Raw genomic sequence first — 21,857 nt, 5'->3', positions numbered from 1 at the left:
GAAATTTCGAAAAAGCAGCTTGCTTTTTCGAAAGAAAGCATCCAGTGAGTCTGGATGCTCTCTTTCGAAGACGCCCTATTTACATTGAAGAAAGCCTTCTTTCGAAAGAGGAACTTTCGAAAGAAGGCGTTCTTCCTCGTAAATTGAGGTTTACCACCATCGAAAGAAAAGCCGCGTTCTTTCGAATTAATTTCGAAAGAATGCGGCTTGAGTCTGGACGCAGGGGAAGTATTTTCGAAAAAAGGCTACTTTTTTTGAAAAAACCCCTGAGTCTGGACTCAACCTAGGTGCTGGCCAGCACTATTCCTATCCATCATGGGTGGTATGGTATGTTCACACTTCTACATGCTTCATAAGGGACCATCCCTGCTCTGAAGATGCCACAGTCTAAATAGATGCCACAGACAAAGGATGGGATAGGAAACTGAGGCACGGAAAGGTGAAGTGAAGGACCACTTCATTTCCATTGCCTACATGACAGCTATTTCCCTCTGAAACCGGGGTAGTCAAAATATATATATATTTTTTTTTTGGTCAAATTCCAAACTTTTTGGTCAAAGTCCAGACTCCAGAGAACATAAGTAAAAAGATTTTTGTGGTCCCTTCAGAACCATCTGGTAAGCATCTGGTGGTTTTGGATTTGGCTGCTGGTTTGCCTGTTGACTGCCCTTGCTCTGGAAAAATGGAGCTTTCAATCTCTAGATGGAGGTTTGTGCACAAGGCTTGTTCTACACTTGGAGTAATATGGGCACACTATATTAGTGAGGGGTGTGAAGTAACAGCACCCGGGACTAACTTACTTATGCCAACAAGCCCTTCCTACATAGACACACTTGTGTTGGTAGAAGAGAGCTTCTGTCAACCTAACTAATGTTATTCAGGGAAGTGGTGTTCCTACATTGACAGAGAGCCCCTTCTATTTATGAAGATTATGTAGGTTATGTAGAGACTATAGCTTTGCTGACATAGTTACACTGGGATAGGATCTGTGGTGTAAACTAGGGATGTTAAATATCAGTTAATTGAATAGTCGAGTAACATCATGTATTCTTATTGATTAGTTGACTATTCTATAGTCCCTGGAGGCAGGGCCAGCAGCCGTACAGGGTGCCTGGAGGGAGCTAGTCGGTGAGGGGAGCCAATTAAAAAACCAGCTCCTTTTGCAGACGACCTGTTTGTTGCCCTGTGCTGCTGCCTCTGATAGAGAGGCAGCAGTGCAGAGTGGCAGCAGCCCCTGTCTGCAGTGGGGGCTGCATCTGAGCTCTTGGACCCAGTGCAAACCAGAACTGAGCCAGGCTGCCTGCCCACCCAGCTCCTAATACACTTTAAATGCAGTCACAGCAGGAGTAGGCTTGCACCTGGTATGAGCCAGAACTAAGTCAGGCTGCTGGCCAGCCTGCTAAAAATTTACTGGTTGGGACTGGGGGAAGGGAATGTGTGTAGTTTATAGCATTAACCTATAAGCTTTTGCTTATCAGTTAATCAACTACACTGTTAGATTCTTGGTGTAAACATAGCCTCAGATGAGTGGTTTTTTTTTTTTCAGAAGCTGTTCCAATCTCTTCAAAAAAGACAAGAGTTCCATAGTTGTGGAAGAACTAAATCATTTTGTATCTTATTTTGCAAACTGGGAAGTAAAATCCACTTCTGCCCTTGCATTCATAATGTGTAATATCATAAAACAACTCTTGTTGATGATGGAGTGGGGGGGAAAAAAAGGTAGGTTTTTTTTTTTTTTTTTTTTTTTTTTTGGTAAGGTATATAGATGCATTGTGAGAGAAGTACTTTTTTTTTTTTTTTTTTTTTTTTTTTTAAATCCCTCTCATGAAATTTAACCTATCCATTTTGTGAGCAGATTTCAAGCTTTTAAACAGAAGTCATGACTTTAAAATTAATTAAATAGGTTTCTTCAGAGTTGGTAAGCTCTTTTGTTTAGAGAGCTTATGCAGGTGTATGCGACTGAGGTAGTTGAGAGGTCTGTAATAGTCAGCATGGAGCTTGGTTCTGTAGCAGCAAATACAGAAGGCTCACAGGTACATTATGCATACCTAGCCAGCTCTAAGGAAGGAACTAAGTTCAAAAACTGATTACAAAGTGAGACAGCTGAACTGCAATTCACCTGCAAATTCACTATCAATTTAGGATTTAAATAAGGATCTCAACTAGTTAAATAATAGAGATGTAGCCGTGTTAGTCTGGTCTAGCTAAAACAAAAGACTAGTTTTGTTTCAACTAGTTAACACGTTACAAAGGTAATATCCCCTCTGGATATTCACATCTCCACACCAAAGCTGTGAATGAGCCACTTCCACCCAGAATTGATTAAGCCTCATTTACAGGAGCAATTTCTTCCTTATATACCTCTGCTTCTGTAACTTCCACTCTAATTCATCTGATGAAGTGGGTTTTAACCCATGAAAACTTATGCTTTAATAAACGTTAGTCTCTAGGTGCTCCTGGATTCCTTGTTGTTTCTGTACTTAAGCCCCTCTATGCAACATCTACAAACTGAGGCCTTACTTTTATGTTTTTGAGTTTCTGGAACAGGAGTTCTCTCTATCCAACAGCTCACAGGCTCCCCTGAATGTATGGGGTTTTTTGTACCTACCTCACCCTTACAACCTGTGCCTGTGGAGGTCGTGCCCTTCTCAAGAGTAGTGAAGTATTTAAGTTCAGAAAAGACCTGGTGATCCAAGAGGCTCAGACTTCATGAGTGATTAACTCCAAAACTGATTGCCTGAACTTCTAACAGAGTATTGTAGTATGTTCTTGCATAAGATAGTGAATAAAACTTGGAATTTCTAGTCTAGATAGCTCAAGTGGTGAGACATGATGCTAAAAAAATCAGATGTGTGCCCTGATATCTCCTTGTTGAATTAACACTTTCCTTGCAAACCACTAGCAAAGTTTCAAATACAAAGTGTTTTCAAGAAGAGGTAAAAATAGGTTGTGTACAATCTCCGTTTTTATAACTTTCATTGAACATCCAGCTCTGTCATAGAGCTAATTTCTTCTCCCCATTCCTACCTTATCTTCCTCAAGATTGGTTATCCAGAACATTCTGTTCTGCCACATCCCCGTCTCCCACATTATAGGTGTGCCTGGCTTTCAACAGAAAAAATAAGACCAGTCTGGAACTCCGGCCCAAACAAGTTTACAATCTGGGATGGCTGGGCAGAGTAGAAGGAAGGAAGCAGATTATTTAATTGGACTCAAGTCAGAACATTAAATACTACGATAACTTTTACGTGGATAGTAGCTGGTCTGTTTAAATTTTACACACACACGCTCATACACAAAGAAATGAGTTTGTGGGAACAGAATCTTTTAATAGTAAAGCTGAATTCAGCATTGGAACACTAACAGAAAGAGAGAATCTTAAAACACATCAAATGGTTTTGATCAAACACAGACTAATTTGGCTACCCCCCCCCCATAACCAACAGAAAGAGGTGAGCTCAAAGAGGGAAGGGACTGCAAAAACTGAGGTTTCATGGGTCACAAGTACAGGAAGGAAGTGGGAGCTGAGAGAGTAATGATCCATGCAGTTGAGAGAAGAAAGGGCACGATGTGAGCCATAGTAGGAGACAAGAATAGATACAGGCAGTCCCCGGGTTACGTACAAGATAGGGACTGTAGTTTTGTTCTTAAGTTGAATCTGTATGTAAGTCGGAACTGGTGTCCAGATTCAGCCACTGCTGAAACTGACCAGCGGCTGACTACAAGAAGCCCAAGGCAGAGTTGCTCTGCCCCGAGCTTCCTGGAATCAGCCTCTGATCAGTTTCAACAGGCTGAATCTGGACACCAGTTCCGACTTACATACAGATTCAACTTAAGAACCCCAGGCGTCCCCAAGTCAGCTGCTGCTGAAACTGATCAGCAGCTGATTCTAGGAAGCCCGGGGCAGAGCAGCTCTGCCTCGGGCTTCCTGTAGTCAGCGCTGGTCAGTTTCAGCAGCGGCTGACTTGGGGACGCCTGGGGCAGAGCAGCTGGGGTGCTGCCGGGTTGGTCCAGTAGCGCTAGGAGCGGCGCTGCGGGACCAACCGGCAGCGCCCCAGCTCTCTACCACAGGCGTCCGGAGAAAAGCCTGGTCTGCTGGGGCGGGGGGAGGGCGTACTAGCTGTGCCGTCGCCCCTCCCCCCCCAGCAGACCAGGGAGAAGCGGGCGGGGGACCGAGACGCATCGCGGTCCCGCCGCCCGGGTCCCCCAAGGCTTTGCTCCCCGTCTCCCTGGTCTGCTGGAGACCAGCAGACCAGGGAGACAGGGAGCAAAGCCACGGAGCACACCGGCAGCGGGACAGCCGCAGCGCGTCTGGGCTGTCCGCTGCCCGCGTGCTCCCCAGCTTTGCTCCCCGTCTCCCTGGTCTGGGGAGATGTGGAGCAAAGCCGCAGAGCACGCGGGCAGCGGACAGCCCAGACGCGCCGCGGCTGTCCCGCTGCCGGCGTCCTCAGAGGCTTTGCTTCCCGTCTCCCTGGTCTGCTGGTCTCCAGCAGACCAGGGAGACGGGCAGCAAACCCCGTTTGTAACTGCGGATCCGACTTAAGTCGGATCCGTGTAACTCGGGGACTGCCTGTACATGTCTTTATTTGAGCTGGAACTTAAAACAGTGAAGAGGATTGCTCAAGATGTAATTAAATATCCTAACAACTTTTCCCTGCAAACTTTGTTCTTACAGAGGCTGAAAACTGAGAAACTGAAAAGGGAGTGTATAACAGAGGGTTTTATGTTCTCATGCCTTATATTTTCTCAAACCAAAGTCTGTTATTTCATAATGTAAATTGTTACCTATAAACAGAGTTCCCTATAAGCTGTGCACTTGTGGGGACTCTCAGAAGAGATTCAGATGCCTCCCACCTGATAGGTTTTTTGTTTCTACTGGTGATGTACATTCACACATGCCTTGATGCACATAAAAATTTATTCCACGCAAGAATGGAAAAAATCTACACATGAATGGAAATTATTAAAGGGAACATTGCTTTTTAAGTGAGTTTTTAATGAAGACAATAGAGGCTATTCAGTAGAGAATGCAATAGTTTTCAGTTATTTATGCTGAAAGCCTATGCAATAATTCCCGCTAAAACATCTTTGATTTGATTTGATTTCCCACTTAACTAATTTCTACTTTACCACAACTGATTAAGATGAAACATAATTTGGCTGCTAGATGGTCTCTGCCTCTCTTTATTGTTCTAATTCAGAATACTTCTCCGCTGTGCTTATTGCACACAGGAGACAGTGTTTTCTAATGGTTATATTGTACGTGTAATTTGTTGAATTTACACCAGTCCTAGAACAGAGATGGTTATACAATATGCATGGAAAATCTTGACCCAGCATTACTGCCCAGGTCCCAGATAGCAACTATACCTCAACAATTGATAATCAGAGACTAAAGCAAGGAACAAACTCTGTTGTTGATATTACAACTCCCTTCTTGAGGAGTACTGTCTTCACACAGAACCATAAGTCTTTTGTGATGCACAATGGCTAAAGCCCTCATTTGATGCCCCCTTTTAAATCATTTCTGGTAATAATAAAGAGAAGCTGAAGTATCATTCTTTCCCATCTGAAAACTAACACAAATCTTCCCCTCCCTTGCTATCCATCAATTTCCCTACAGAAACCTGGCCACATCCCCAAATTATTCTATAGTTCATTCACTGTTCAGAAAATTACCAGAATTAGCATAAAGGGGCACTTGGGTGGAGAAACCAGAGAGAATGCTTTTGGGGAAGATATGCTTCAGTCAAACACAAATCATTAGGTTTAGTACAGGGGTAATGAGGTGAAATTCCATGGCCTGTGATATTCTGAAGTCAGATTAAATAATCTAATGGTCCCTTTGGAACTGAACATCTACGAATCAGTGAAATCTGTCAAAATGTTCACAAGTGATTAGTGTTTTTTCATGAACAAGTGATTTTGGATACCTAACATGAAACACCTCAAAAGACCTTGATTTTCAGAAAGTGCTGAACACCCCACTCTGGTTACATCTACACTGTGGCGCTATTTCGGGATGCCTTCGGTATCCTGAAATAGCTATTCCTTGTCTTTGAACAAGCCTGTTATTTCGAAATATCTTTCAGAATAATGGGCTCACTATAGCCTAATGTCCCAGTAAACCTCGTTCTACAAGGATTTAGGGACATTTCGGAATGCAGGCAGTCCCCGGGTTACGTACAAGATAGGGACTGTAGGTTTGTTCTTAAGTTGAATCCGTATGTAAGTCGGAACTGGCATCAGCCGCTGCTGAAACTGATCAGTTTCAACAGCGGCTGAATCTGGATGCCAGTTCCACTTACATACAGATTCAACTTAAGAACCCCAGGCGTCCCCAAGTCAGCTGCTGCTGAAACTGATCAGCAGCTGATTCCAGGAAGCCCAGGGCAGAGCAACTCTGTCTCGGGCTTCCTGTAGTCAGCCGCTGGTCAGTTTCAGCAACGGCTGACTTGGACGCCTAGGGCAGAGCAGCTGGGGTGCTGCTGGGTTGGTCCAGTAGCGCCAAGGAGCGGTGCTGCGGGACCAACCGGCAGTGCCCCACCTGCTCTACCACAGGCCCCCGGCTTTGCTCCACGTCTCCCTGGTCTGCTGGGGGGGCACTAGCTGCATCCCCCCCCCCCAGCAGACCAGGGAGACGCTGAGCAAAGCCGCTGAGGACCCGGCCGGACCCGCAGCGCTTCCAGCTGATCTGGAAGCGGCCGCGGGTCCGGCCCCGGGTCCTCCGCCGCTTTGCTCCCCGTCTCCCTGGTCTGCTGGCTCCCCCAGCAGACCAGGGAGACGGGGAGCAGCTTTTCTCGCCCCGGAGGAGGCGGGCGGCGGGACCAGGCGTCCCGCCGCTCCAGTCCTCCGGGGCGAGAAATCCCCGTTCGTAACTGCGGATCCGACATAAGTCGGATCCGCGTAACTCGGGGACTGCCTGTATACTGGGCGCAGTATACAAAGCCACAAAGGCGAGTTTGCACTTGATACAGAATATGACTAGAAGCCCATGCAGGAATTAATAGGAAGATCTGATGTAGTAAGAGAAACATGCCTGGAAACAAACCATAGCTAATTTGTTTGGATAGAGGAGTGATGTGAGTTCTGTAGGATGAAGCTGCTGTTCTAAGAAGTGAAATATGATAAGGGATGACTTTGGAGAAAGCAATAGGATGCTTAGAAGCCTTAATATAAATGGCAAAGAAGAGAAGTCTTAAAGTTAAGTTCCTGCCATTACTAGAGTCCTCTTTAGAAATTGGAATTCTTTCATCCATCAGGTTGGATATCCGTTTTTAACTTCCATTTTTGTGTAGACCTGAAACAGTGTCTGTGATAGGCCTGTTCACATAATAAGATCTGTCCAGGTTCTGCCAGTACAATGGCTTTCAGCTTACGATCTTTATTTCAACAATCACTTTTATAAATATATGTTCACTTTGCATTTCTTTATCATCTCTGGATTCAACCAGTCAATTTGAACAATTGCATTGTTGAGGAAATGATGGAACTGAGCGGTCAAACTAGGATTATCAACTGAATAACTCTACATGTTGTTTTCTTGTGCATATCGACGAGCTTAAATTATAAGCTTATTGTTCATGTTTAGTAATCTTGTGTTGCAAAGTAAAAACAGGAAATTATGGTCAAAAAAGGACACAAAATATAATATCTGCCGCCTTCAGATATATCTGCTTAACCTTCTGACAGCAACAAAACACCTCTCAAAATCTCCTTTTTATTTTTGTCCTATAACGTCTGTGTGAGAGAGCTTAGATTCTTGGTGATCATCAAGTATGTTCTAAATGTTGCATTTTTATTACTGATGATCCATTTTACTTATAAATTGAGCGTCTTCTGATATGTAGTCACTGAAAGGTAGTAAGTAAGCTTAGAGCTCTGTCATGCCATTTTTATAGTTACTCCAAGGCAGAAAACATGCCACTCCATAAAGTAGCTTAAATTATCACTGATTTTTCTTTAAGGTGGAGTTTTACAGCATTGTGGTAGCCAGACAAAAGTCAATAGCATCCTTTTGGTTTGAGAAGAACGTGGTTACAAAAAACCAAACTTTGTTTGTTTTTTAAATTGGCCTTGGATTTTGTAGCAGTCAACTCTTTTTATAGACCAAAACTATTGTCTAGCTTCCCTTTCTGACACAAAGCTAAAAATGGAGACAGACTCTTCTGCTCTGCTCTAGTTTGAAAGATAAGGCCAAATTGTCTCCTTGTCTTGGATTGGAATTAGAAAAATACTGGTAAGTACGGATGCCAGGTGTCCAGTTTTGGACTGGAATGCCTTGTCAAAAAAGGGACCCTGGTGACTCTGCCACTAAAAGGCCAGTCACGGCTCCTGGAAGCAGCTGGCTTGTCTTTTTGACTCCACATGCTGCCCCTGCCCAGGACATAGGCACCGCCCTGAATGCCAACTCTGCAGAGCCCATTGACTGGGAACCACGGCTAATGGGAGCTGCAGGGTTGGCACCTGCGGATGGAGGCAGCATATAGCACTCCCTGGCCAACCCGGTACCTAGGAACCAGTGAGATTGGCTGCCTCTTTCTTCCTGGGACATGTTTGAGGTAAGTGCTGCCCAAAGCCCACACCCTCTCACTCAACCCAGCCTCCTACCCCAGGCTGGCACCCACTCCTGCTCTCTAAACCACTCATCCTTGGCCTCAGCCTGGAGCCTGCATCCCCAGCCAGCGCCTTCGCCCTCTCCCACATGCCAAACTCCTTGGTGCCCTCTCCAGTATCTTAGCTCCCTTGTATCCAGCCGAAGCCCTCACTCCAGCCCCCTGCCTCAGCCTAGTGGAAAATGTGGGGGAGAGGAAGTGATGGAGGTAAGGGGAGATGGGGTGAGCTGGGGCAGGACTATAGGGTAGGGTGGGGCCCTGAGGAATGGGGAGTGGTAGGAGCAGAGTGTTGAGTTTTTCAGCAGTCAGAAAGTTGGCAACTCGATGGTAAGAGCCCATCTCTATTGGAAGGCTGTTGAATGTTCAGTCTGTGCCTTCAGTCATTTTAGTCACAAAAGGCTTGAGGGTTCCTGAAAACCAAACAGCAATATTTAGCCTTGGGAACCAAGCAGGTAGATGTCATTGCATTGAAGAGCTGGGGTGTTGTAGGTCAACAACTTTAATCTGCTCAAAGATTATACTAAGGGTACACTAACACAGAACCATTTATTACAACATTAATTGTTTATTAATTGGTTACAGTCCAACTGGTCAGTAGTAGGGATGTAATAGTGTAGTTGATTAACCGATAAGCAAAACGTATAGGTTAATGATATAGACCACACACAATCAATCTCTCTTCCCCCTACCTGGATTTTTTTAGCAGGCTGGCCAGCCGCATTGCTCAGTCCTGGCTTGTACTGGGTCTGGGACCTACCCACCACTGTATCTCTGCATTTAAAGTGTATTAGGAGCCAGGTGGGCAGGCAGCTAGGTCCAGGAGCTCAGACCCCACCCCCGGACAGGGGTTGCTGCAGTGTGGGGTGGTAGGCAGTTGATCTGCAAGGGGGGTTGTTTTTTAAACTAGCCCCCCTCATGAATCCTCTCCCGCCTGGCACCCTGTGCTGCTCCCTCTGATAGAGCGGCAGCAGTGCGGCATGGCAGGGGGCTCCCTGGGAGTGGGGCTAGGGTGCACTGGCTGCCAGCCCCACCTCTGGGAACTATAGACTAGTCGACTAACCAATAAGAATTCATGAGGTTAATCGACTATTCAATTAACCAATATTTAACTTCCCTAGTCAGTAGATCACTGTTACCTGGTTGACTCCACTATGACACCACCTGCTGGTAGCTCCAGGGAATGTAGTTCTTTTGTCAGCTGGCCGCCTCCTCCTGGCTGGTGTTTCTCCCATCGCTCTGCTCTGTTCACACTTAGACTCTGGACCCCCAACACCAGCATCCTCTTCAGGACACTGCCCTCTGGCGGTGCCCATTCAATGATCTCTCGCCCCCTTCTGGGGGTTTATCAGCAATCTTGACTCTCTGCTGCCACTGTGGCCAATTGTTGCCGCTAAGCCTAGCCCCTCTGTCTCAGGGTCAAGCCACAGTCTGTATGGGCCACACCCTCTTCCCAAGAGGGTATCACCAGTACTCAGTTTCACCTGCCACTGTGACCAACTGTAGCCCCAAAGGCTAGCCCCTTACACACTGTGGCTTGCCCCTGAGGTGACTTCCACTCTGATGCAAGAGGGAAGCAGAGGATCTTCTGGTAGTAGCTTTGTCCTGCCCTCCTCTACTCTCCTTTACTGCTTGTAGCTCCCTGGGCCACTTCCCCTGTGACCCTTTGCTCTTTGTAGCAAGGCTTGCAGCTTGGTAGGGATCAAGCTAGAGACTGCCTTTTTCTCACCCCCAAGCGTGCCCAGTACTGGTCTCCCAAAGGCACTTCTGTGAAAACCAGGTTCTGCCCCTTCTCTGGTCAGGACCCAACTGACTCTGTCTGCTGGGCAGCTCCTTACATACAGGGCTGCTCCCTCCAGCCTGCTTTAACCCCTTCCAGCCAGTGTGGAGTAGTTACAAAATACGACTAGGAGTGATTATGGTGGGTAACTCTAGAACACCGTCCACTGGCAAGGTTATAACTCTACAATACACATTAGCTGGGTCTGTAACAGGTTTGGAACTTCTATTAATACACGAGCCATTTTAAAATCAACCTTAATAAGAACCCTGTATATGCGGAAATGAGTGAGTAGTCCTGAATGCTTGCTGATGGATGAGAGTCACTCCTTGAAAACTCCACGTTGCTTCTTTGCCCATTTAGGGTTGCCAGATGGTTTCAACAAAAATACCGGACATACTTGACATTACATCACAATCTACATTACATCTTATTTAGAAAATACCAGACATTTATATTTTCTCCATTTGTTTCCTGAACAGAGAGCTCAAATACTGGACTGTCTGGTTCAAAACTGGACATCTGGCAACCCTATGCCCATTTAGGATATGGTGGGCAAAAAAAGTAAGAAGAAAATTTCCTGAGCCTGGAAGAGATCATGACTCTTGCTAAAAGTCCTCTAATTATGACTCTTGCTGCCTGCACGTGCTGGAGTAGAATAGCATTATCTACTGGACATCCTTTCTTTTATAACCCTATGAACGTCAACATAGTCAAATCATATTGACCTCTACTCGCACTTAAAATTTTCCACTGCTTTAACTATACCACAAACTCTCCTCCTCCCCCATCCCTTGTGGAATGCAGTTATACTAGTACAGCTAATTGCCAATCAGCAACGCAGAATAAACTGTGCTGGTATAAAGCACCTTTTGCTGTTACAATTGCATCTGCAGTAGGGTTTTTCTGGCAATTATATTAGTGGGGGGTAAAATTGTACCCTGCGTTAACATAGTTCTACCAGTAAATCTCTTTAGGTGTAGACCAGGCCTTACCCTTATTCAGATGAGGTACAAACTGAAGAAGATTGTCTCTTTGCACTTTAACTCTGAGGTGTCAAGACTTCTTAATGTATCTTTGGTTGGATTGGGAGTCTGGTTGTGACTGGTCCTGGTCAGAGAACAAACTAATGTGTAATGGTGCATTCCAGCTAAACCTTTAGGCTCTTCTTTGATTAGCCTATTCAAGGGTTTCCCAACCTCTGGGTGGGGACCCAAATATGGGTCGCCAAACACTTTAAAAGGGTTGCCAAGTGTCTCCTCAGGTGGCTCTTAAGAAGCCATTCACACTTTTTTTTTTTTAATTGCCCTGGGTCACCAAGTCTTCCTGAATTATCAAAATGGGTCCCCATCTGGAAAAGGTCGGGAACCGCTGGTCTATTCAGATGCTTGCTTTAAAGGTATGGGTGGTTTTCTCTGATCAGGTTATTCCAGTCTTTGGCTGGGTCATTTTTCAATGCCCCCTTTTCCTGCCTCCTAAAGTATTTTAAACCCTCATTTAAGGACAGTCTCTACTAAGATGAGACTATTTTAAATTGCAAATAATCTCTAAACTATTAGAAATAAAAGCCAAACATTGACCCCTGTTAGTGACTTCCTAACTCACCCCATGTAGGGTTCCTTCAAGGAACTCCATACACTTCCATCATTTTGGGAGGAGAGACCAGGGAAGAGGAAATTGGAAAAAGTTTCCTTTGACTCCAAGAAATGCCTATATTGTAATACACAGGAAGAAGAGAGGTCTTTTGCTCCCTCTCTCTGTGCATGTGTTCAGTGCAGGACTTCACTGGGGTCCAGGAGAATAGGGTATGATGTGATTAGAGGGAATCATGCACAGCTATGGAGATCAGTGGGGGCGGGTTGTCTCAACTGTCTGCAGAGGGGACAAGAATTTGAGCCTTTGTAACAGTCTCTCTTGGGTACAGAAGTCTGTGAATGCCACTCTGTTCTGGAAAGGATCTGTTCTCTCTTGGCTCATGTGTTTCAGCTAGCTTAACCCTTCCCTGGCACTTCTCAAACCTTAGGCCTAACTGTTGCTAGTTTGAGTCAACTGCTCCAAACTTCTCTTCGTCAGCACTCTGTTCTGTTGCTGTTAACTTTACATCTCTCCCTTCCCACTGAGCGTTTCCTGGCATTACTTTGGCTGTCCTTGAAATCACTGGTTTTCGAGAATGAAAAATCTCAGCTCCTACTAACCTGACTTGCCAACTTTCTTATAACAGTGCCTGTTTTGTAACAGACACACCCCACAGAAAATGAACAATGTTAGGAGGGTAAGTGACTGACTGGGCTCCTTGGGTGTGTTCAAGGCTAACTGGTTATACTTCCCATTGCTTGCTTTCCCTAGGAAACTTTAAGGCCATGGTGGAGAGCCATCCGGCCCCCGGTGCCTGGATCCAGCCGCCCGAGGCTTGGGACTCCACCCCCACAGCTCTGGGGAGACCACTGTTGTCTCACTGTGGGATGGAAGCACACAAAATCTATTAGCCTTGGTCCTCCTAGGCTCTGGTGTGCAAAGGAAATGTGAGGAGTTTCTTCCTCCTTCTCAGTTGAGAGGCCACGTCAGTGAGGGTTTGTTTTTTCTTTTTTGCTTCTCACTTGTGTGCGGCCCCCAACTGATTTTTCTGTGAGTCCAGGGCCCCCAACCCAAAAACAGTTTCCCACCTCTGTGTTAGGCAATAGCGAATGGGCTGGCTACCCAAGCATTTAGTATGTGGCAAGCTGGGGTGTAAATCTATTCTGCGTTAACCTCGCATGCTCTTGGTGTCCTTGTGGACCCTGCTGCTGCTGAGTTTCCTAGTGTGCACTGATCTGTTCCAATTTCAAAGCAGCATAGGTGAAAACACACCAAGGATGGACCCGTCCCCCCTGATCTAGCACCCTCGGGACCTGACCAATCCCGAATGAGAGAATTTGTTGGACCAAACGAGGTCCAGCCTGTTGTCTGTTTTCATCTATGCTGCCCCTAAGCCCATCGCCTGCTGCCTCGCTCTCCCTCACCCCAGACTGGCTGGACTGCTTGCCCAGCTACTGCCAGCTCCTTAGGCAACACAGACTCTGGCCCCAGCTGCCTGCTCCAGCGGATAGCTGTGGGGCTGCTGCAGAGCTCTGTTCCCAGCCAGCTACTGAACTTGTTGCCCAGGCCCTGGCTGGCCCTCCTGCCCTCAGGCTCCCAGGCTCTCTGGTCCAGGAGCATCTGCGATCCTGCCAGACGACAGACATTGCTGGATCAGAGAGTGCTGGCTTCTTGGAGGTATAACCTGGTACTGAACTTTCAGGGCATGGCAAAAGGGTCTAGACAGACAATTAGTGTCACGTGCCAGCTTGCTGCAAACCGTGTTTGTGTAGATAGCCCCTAATTCTCTTAAATCTACTTTCTAATCCCTTGTTTTGGAGACAAAATGACTGTTCCAGATCTTAATCTGTGAATAGCCAGGCTGGCTGGATCCTTGGGTACCACAAACTTGTTTTTGTTTGCAGATCACCATTTTTGGTCCACTTTTGGGTGCAGAACTTCAGATTAGGATACATCAATGTTCCTGTTACTGCTTTTTGTATTTTCTACCCTTCTCCAATGTGTCCATATATCCCCTTTGCTTAGCTTCTATTGTATGGTGGGAAGACTTGGATTGATGAGTGCAGCAGACATATGAAGAGTGGATTATTTTTGTTGTTGTTGTTGTTGTTGTTTAACCACAGTGCACAAACAGTGAATATTACCAGGCGTTAATCTGGCTATTCCCTTAGTTTAGTGAAATTTCTAGTGAACTGGTTTCCAAACCTTTTTAAGCATAAGATAACTTTCCGAATTTAAGTGCAATGCAGAATCTACCTCAAACCCAAACATCCTTGCCCCATCTCCTTCCTGCTCCTTCTCCGAGGCCCTGCTCACTCCATCCTCCCTCCCCCATCCTCACTCACTTTTATCAGGCAGGGGGTAGAGGGTTAGGGTGTGGGAGAGGAGGATACAGACCCTGATCTTGGGCTAAAGGAGTTGGAGTGTGGTTCTGAGCTGAGCCTGGGGCAGGGAACCCTGTGCAGGAGGGGGTTCAGGGTGCAGGCTCTGGGAGGGAGTTTGGGTGCAGGTGGGACCAGGGCCGGCCCGAGCCATTTTAGCACCCCGGACGCATGGCCCCATCTCCGGGCGCACAGCACATGTGTGGGCCCGCCCCCAGGGCACATGGGTGGACGCATGGTGCATGCAGTGCCCAGTCAGCCCGGCCACCGCCGATGGCGCGCAGCCTGGGCAGGGCTGCGCCTGGCTGTGCAGGGCCTTGCGGCAACGGGGGGAAGGGCGCTGTTGGCCGGTGCTGCAGGGCTTAACATGGCCCCTGCCCCAGGCGGCTGCTGCAGCCCGCCGGGAGTCCCCCGTAGGTTGGAACCCTGTGCAGCTGCCCAGCTAGCCCACCCCTTAATCCAGCCGTGGGTGGGACTCAGGGCTAGGGCAGGGGATTAAGGTGCAGGAGGGGTTCAGGACTGGGGCTGGGGTTTGGAATGCAGGCTCTAGCTGGGCACCACTTACCAGTTGGCTTCTGGGTGGTGGTGCAGTGGGGCTAAGACAGGCTCACCCTTGCTCTGGGCTTGCACCACTCCCAAAAGCAGCCAGCAAACTCTTTTCATCCCTGCCCCACATCTGCTCTGTAGAGATGGGGCAGAGTGAGGGAAAGGGCTCCCTGACATCAGCACCACCTCCTCCTCCTCCTGTGCACTGCACAGGAAGCAGGAGGCTCCAGGGGGGGCGAGGGGCACTTCCAAGGCAGAGGGCAGGAGCAACATGACAGTGCTGGGAGGGACAGATGAATTGCTAGCACTTGATAGGTTTTGCCAAGAAGCTGTTAGGATCACCTGTCAAAGGTTCCAAGCTCTACCCGTAAATCCCGATCTGCTGGTTGGTGACCACTATTCTAGTGGGCCTTCATATAGGAAGCCAAGAAACTGTCTACATAGCATTGTCTTAAACACATTACAAGGTTGTCTTTATTCGGTACGCTGCAGTATTCAACCTGATTACAATAGTTCCTCTGTAAAACTGTGTGGGGTTCAGGGATAAGTGGAAATATACAGAACAGCAAGTTGACACAGTCCAATACATAACATGTCTTCAGTATGAAACAAGAAGGACATTCAGCTTGATCTGTAAATTACGATGTGGTAAAAGTTGTGAAATGTCCTACTAAATATGTACAAAACTGGAGACTAATGCAGGACTGACTTGGAATGTAAATTTGTCAAAGTGAAAATAAGTTAGTTTTGGAAATTAAATGAGGGGTAGCTGTGTTAGTCTGTAATTTTAAAAACAAGTAGTCCTGTAGCATCTTAGAGACTAACAAAACCCACTTCCTCAGATGGGCTTACCTGAGGAAGTGGGTTTTGGTCACAAAAGTTTGAGAGATACAAGTTTGTTAGTCTCTAAGGTACTCATTGTTTCTAAAACATGTAAAATTATCATCCACACCTACATTTGTAACAGCATAATGCTTATTTATTTCTGAACATTTCTCTTTTTACTCTGTATAGCTTGCAGGAACTGCAGTCCTCGCCATTGGACTATGGCTTCGGTTTGATACACAGACAAAAAGTATCTTTGACATGGAATCCAACAATTCAAACTTCTATACTGGTAAGTGGTGAAGTAAAATATTTGAGTGCTATAAATTCTCTTTGTACCTAGAAGGTTCTCTCTTCCTTAACTTTCACAAAGACTTGCCAACGTGCAATATTCATTTGTTTGAGATTTTAAGATATATTCATGTAAATATGGTGAATATGGAATAAACACACTTTTTTCAGGGAACCACCTAGCTATGTGCTTTGTACTGAGGGGATTCCTACATGTACACAGCATGTGATGGAGATCTAAAATATCCGATAGAAGAGGAGCCCTAATAGATCAGTTTTGCCTCTTTGTTTGTCCTTAGTGATTAGGCACAGAAGATGCTCCAGAACCAGAAAGTCTCAGCAAGGAGCATGCATATTGGGCCTCACTGTAGCAATAATATGTTTGATAGCCTTGGCACACATTTACATGAGGCAGCCTTCATAGAACCTGACATACTTGTTCATAAGCTCACAGATTCATTGCATCCTGTTGTTACAAACTGGTTTGAAGGGAGCTGAAGGACCATTTTGCTGCTGCTAGTAGGAAAAATCCCCAATTCCTCTACTCACATTTCTGTTAACTGTGGATTCACAAAGGGGATGGGGACAAGAACTAGAGCTGGTTAAAGTATTCAGTCCTTCTGAACTGTTCTGAGACTTCTTATCTGTCAGTTGCAATGTTAACCTTTTGGATTGTTTGGTAAACTGGGGGCAAACAAAATACGTGGGTTTTAATACCGCTAAATGTAAGTGCGTACTGGGAATGTGAATAGGTAACCGATTGCCAGGACGACTGCTCCAGCGTGGGAGGGGGCTGGGAGTTGGCCTTGCCAGCAAGCTCCAGTTCCCATGCAGTGGCTGGCAGCGTGGGCCCCGCACATTGGGACTGCTTCAGCCAGCCTGGAGTGTTCCCCAGCTCAGGATTCCACTTAATCGGTTAACCAGTTAAACGTTAGGCTCACCTAACATTTAATAGGTTAACTGATTAATTGGGATTTTTACATCCCTCACATATACTTCGTAAAAAGGTTCTCCACACCTGTTCTGTGTCAGGTGCCACTGACTCCCACAAAAAGCCATTGAGAGACAACACAAGCAAATCGCGCACCACCCCTACCCCCCAACACTTGCCTGTTCCAGGGTGGTGCTAAGGCTCAGGGCTGCTGGCCCATGGCATGGAGACTTGCCACAGGTTAGATCAAATTAAGCTGGGAGCCAGATCCAGCCCACAAAATGCATAGAAAGGGGAAGCTCATGTAGGAATAAAGAGATTATTTTACCTCTGTAGTTGACACTGCTCTGACTGCTGCTAAAATACTGCATCCAATTCAGGTGCCCACCAAAACAATGTTTGTAAATTAGGGCAGATTCAGAGAAGAATCATAGGAATGATTAAAGGATTAGAAAACATGCCTTCTAGTTATGGTCCCTTATTTTTAGTAAGTCACAAGCAAGTCATAAGCAATTTAAAAAAAAATTCATAGACACCTGTGACCTGTCTGTGACTCTTGCTAAAAACAGAGGAAGGAAGTTGACAGGATGACTGAACGAGGTGATGGTGGGCAGGAGAGGAGATAAGAGCTTAAGCCTGGTGGGAGGGAAAGGGAAGCCAGCATTTGCCATCCCATGGGAACTTAGCAATCTGGGGCCCCTTTATGGGAGTCAATACACACAAAATTGTGGAGGTTCCTGGAAGTCATGGAATCTGATGCTTCCATGACATTATCTTATCCTTGCTTGTAGAGCAAGACTCAAAAGAGCTTAATCTGTATAGCTTATCAAAAAGAAGGGTAAGGGATGGCTTGATTTACAACCTATATGTACCTACCAGGGATAGGGATGTGAACAACTAGTCGACAGGGTAGTTAGCTAGTTGCTTCCCACCCCCCTTGCTGCCTCTATTAGAGGCAGCAAGGGTTGGCCGGGAGAAGAGGCAGTGCCGCTTTGAAATTTTGCATGCAGCTGGGGACTTCTCGATTACCCTGGACTGCATGAGATACTGCCGCTTTGAAATATTGCGTGGAGCCCGACATGGTGCAGCAGACATATAACATGATCCAATGCTGGAAATACAAGCTCGGCAATTCAGACTGGAAATAAGGTGTAATTGTTTCACAATGAGGGTAATCAACCTTTGAATAATTTACCAAGGGTCATGATGGACTCTCCATCACCACCAATTTTGAAATCCAGATATGTGGGGTTTTTGTTTTGTTTTGTTGTTTTTAACATATCCCAGGGATTGTTTTGAAGAAGTTATGGCTTGGCTCTATCAGTGTTTACAGTACCTGTTTTCAAACCAACTCTAAATATTTCATTTGTTTTGGGATGCCATCTCCATTTCTAGGTCTGAAATATGCCCCCCCCCCCCTCATAGCGCACAATTTTTTATATCTTTTATATAAACTTTTGTATATGTATAAGGCATAGATTTCCCTAGCTGTCTCTACCCCTTATTAATGGCAAGTATGCTGTTGTTCATCAACTACAGTACTTACACAGTACTACCTGAAAATGATCAGTATATCAGGTCCTGGGAGTAAGAAGTCTTTACTGGAGGGTCCCCTACTCTGGAACAGGGATAATCTCCTTCCTTTCAAGTAGCCATTTCCTAAGTCAGACAGCATCATACTTGGTTTACTCAGTCACCTGATTCTCATTGTGCGTGGGTGTCTGAAACTTTTTTTCTCTTCTCTTTAAAAGGCAGAGGAGGCTGAATTTGCTGTGGTTGGAAAGAATGCCAATTCAGCTAGTTAAATTGTCGTTGTTGTTGTTCTGCTCATGTGTCTAGAGGATTTCAGAAGGCAATCGTTCATATAAAAAAGGAAAAACAACTCTTAAGCTCTATACCAGACAGCTATGGCTCCTTTTTCCTTCCACCCACATTCTTGTGGAGCCAGTAAACCAGTGGTTCCCAAACTTTTCAGCATCAGGCCCCCTTTTTGATTTTTGAGAAACCCTCATGTTCCCCTCCCCCCGCCTCCAAAATAGCAGCAAAACTTGTTGAGAAAAAACAAAAAAAGATTGCCCTTTTGAGAGCAGAGCAGGCATTGCTCCCTTTTAAGGTGGCCATTTTGAAGTCTGCCCCAGCCAGTCTGAGTTGCGTGTGGTCCGGCAGACACCCAAGTGGACAGATGGACCGGGCTTTTTCTTTGGGGGACATTGATGGGAGGCTGGATCACCTCACTCCCCCCCCCCCCCCCCCCCCCCCCCCCCCCCCCCCCCAGTTTGGGAACCCATGCAGTAAACCCTCAGCTGAAGGTAAATTGCCATCCTCATCTGCCTTCAATCAGAACAAGTGGAGCACACCCTGTGGTTTTACAAAGAACAATTTGCAGGATTTAGTTCTGGCATAAATTCCAACTTCTCCCTGTCTGGGTTTGGAGACCCAGACCTGGGACGAGACAATTTGCACCCCTATGATATCTTGCCTAATAGGCTTGGCAGAACTAGTTTGGGTAGGTGTTTTTTTTTGGTTGATTTTTGGCTTTGCATTCTTGACCACAGTATGTTACTTTTACAGTTGTGGGGGAGGTTAGGTTGGAGCTTCAAGGGGCATCCTGTGTGGCCAGGAGCCACAGCTTCAAGGAGGATGCTAGTGAGTCTTGTCATGAAGGAAGCTACCACAGCAGGGCGGCTTCCTCTTACAGCTCTTGCTGGAACATTTTGCTCTCCCCCACCCCATCAGCATGCCGGTCTTCTCCACATTTTGTACTTGCAGGGAGCAGTGTGGTGTGGGCCTGGTAACCAGGCAGGAAGCCCTCTGCAGCTTCACTGCCATAGTCCCTCTTGCTCACTCCTGTGATGGTGCTTCATGGCCAGTGACAACCAGTCTCTGCAGGCAGAGTGTGTGCATGAGGGCATAGGCAGTGGTCACCAACCAGTAGGTTGGGATCTGCTGGTAGATCTTGGAGCCTCTGACAGGTGATCCTGACTGGTTTGGCCCCATGACTATCAAGTGCCTGCACTTCAGCTGCCCGTCCCCACACTGCTGTTCATCTCTGGCCCTTTGCCTTGGAGCTGCCCCTCCCTGGGAGCCTCCTGCTTTCTGTGCAGGGCAGGAGAGGGAAGCAGAGAGGGGGCACAACAGGACTTGGGATGGAGTTGGCTGGCTGCTTTAGGGAGTGCTTCAGGGCCAGGATAGGGGTGAGCCTACCTTAGCCCCACTGCACCACCACCCAGGAGCCACCCGAGGTAGCAGGGCCCAGCTGGAGCCCACATGCCAAACTCCTACCCCAGTTCATGAACCCCCTCCTACACCCTAGACCCCTGCCGTAGCCCCAAGCATCTCTGCATCCAAACGCCCTCTCAGAGCCTGCACCTACAACTCCCTTTGGCATCTCAACAGCCTGTCCCAAGAGCAGCTCAGAGCCCCTCTCATACCCCAGATTCCTTAATCCAAGACCAGAACCTGCGCCCCAACCCTCTGCTCCAGCCTAATGAAAGTGAGTGAGGATGGGCAAGAGAGGGGGGATGGAGTGAGCAGGGGTGGGGCCTCAGAGAAGGGGCAGGAAGGAGTCAGGGCAAGGTTATTTATATTTGAGGTAGATCTTGGATTGCACTTCAAGTCAAAAGGTGATCTCATGCTTAAAAAGGTTGGAGACCCCTGGCATAGAGGCTGTATTCACACCAGCTGTTACCAGTGGATATTTTGCCATTATTGCGAGAGGTGCGTGCGTTCTGAAATCATATTTACTGACATCAGTCTCTTTTTACATTTACTGTTACCAAGCCTAAACAAACTCTGGCCTTAATGATTTATGAAAACGAGTTCTCCATCTCATTGCTTCTTTGAAGAGAAACATTTGCTTCCTTACTACCCTTTTGCGGCAAGTTTAGAAATATCCACTCTAAAGAATAAACCCCTGCACACTGCCTTGAAAATTTCAGCCATAGTAAGTTAAACCAATTCCAAGGCAAACCCACTTACGAATGCTATTGCCCTGAGGAATCTATTAAAAACTAACTTGCAATTTTACAGTCCCTTATTGGTGGGTACTTGACCAGCTTTGTTTTCTCTTTACCCCCCCAGGGGTTTACATTCTAATTGGAGCTGGCGCACTCATGATGTTAGTTGGTTTCTTGGGATGTTGTGGTGCAGTGCAAGAGTCGCAGTGCATGCTCGGCCTGGTAAGTGTTTTTGTTTACTGTAATATTTGATCTTACACATCCCAGCCTAACCCAAATGGGACCTTCAAGCATTTTAATAAGGAGAGGGTGAGAATGTCAGGCATGCAATAAGAACAATGGGCAGCAGATTCTAGCTCAGTTTCACTCTGGCTATCACTTGTTTTGGAGCTTTACTTCACTTTTTTTTAATATAGATGTGTGTACCATAATAATGTAAATCACCAGCATTTTAAGTCAACTTTCACTCTCTTCCCCATCAATCATAGTGTGCTTCGTCCTAGCAGAATAAAATATTGACATGTGCCACAACGTTCAAAGGGTAAAAGACTGGATGAGGGATGTGTGAATTCAGACCAGATACACCATGTTAACAACTGCACTATTATGCAGTGCATGTGATGCAGACAACAGGCGATTATGTCAATTGTGTACATGGGATTAGAATGTTGGCTTTTCATCTTCAAAAGCACAGGCCTCTACCCTAAGAACCAGTAGAAGGACTGTTAGGGTACGTCTACACAGCACCCTAAACGCAAAATTAGATACTCAATTTGCATAGCACAAATTTTGTATCTTATTTTAATTAAATTTTGAAATTGGCTATTTCGAGCTATCCCTTATCCCTCGTGGAACAAGGTTTACTGGGATGCTGAAATACCACACCCATTATTTCGAAAAATATTTTGAAATAATGGGTGGTTTGTGAAGATGCAGGGTAGCTATTTCGGGATACCTCTG

At 46.3% G+C, this 21,857-nt stretch overlaps 1 protein-coding gene across 1 annotated transcript in view; it reads left to right on the top strand.

Annotated features, from left to right (window-relative positions):
• CD9 (CD9 molecule) overlaps positions 1-21,857 on the top strand; it is a 42,860-nt gene that overhangs the window by 9,624 nt on the left and 11,379 nt on the right. Inside the window, 2 exon segments of the mRNA NM_001286914.1 lie at positions 15,909-16,011; positions 21,022-21,119. Of these exon segments, the coding sequence (NP_001273843.1) occupies positions 15,909-16,011; positions 21,022-21,119 (201 nt within the window).

The sequence above is a fragment of the Pelodiscus sinensis genome, chromosome 1 (assembly GCF_049634645.1).
Source record: "Pelodiscus sinensis isolate JC-2024 chromosome 1, ASM4963464v1, whole genome shotgun sequence".
In the NCBI taxonomy this organism is placed as follows: Eukaryota; Metazoa; Chordata; order Testudines; family Trionychidae; genus Pelodiscus; species Pelodiscus sinensis.
This window is presented reverse-complemented; position numbering and strand designations above follow the sequence as displayed.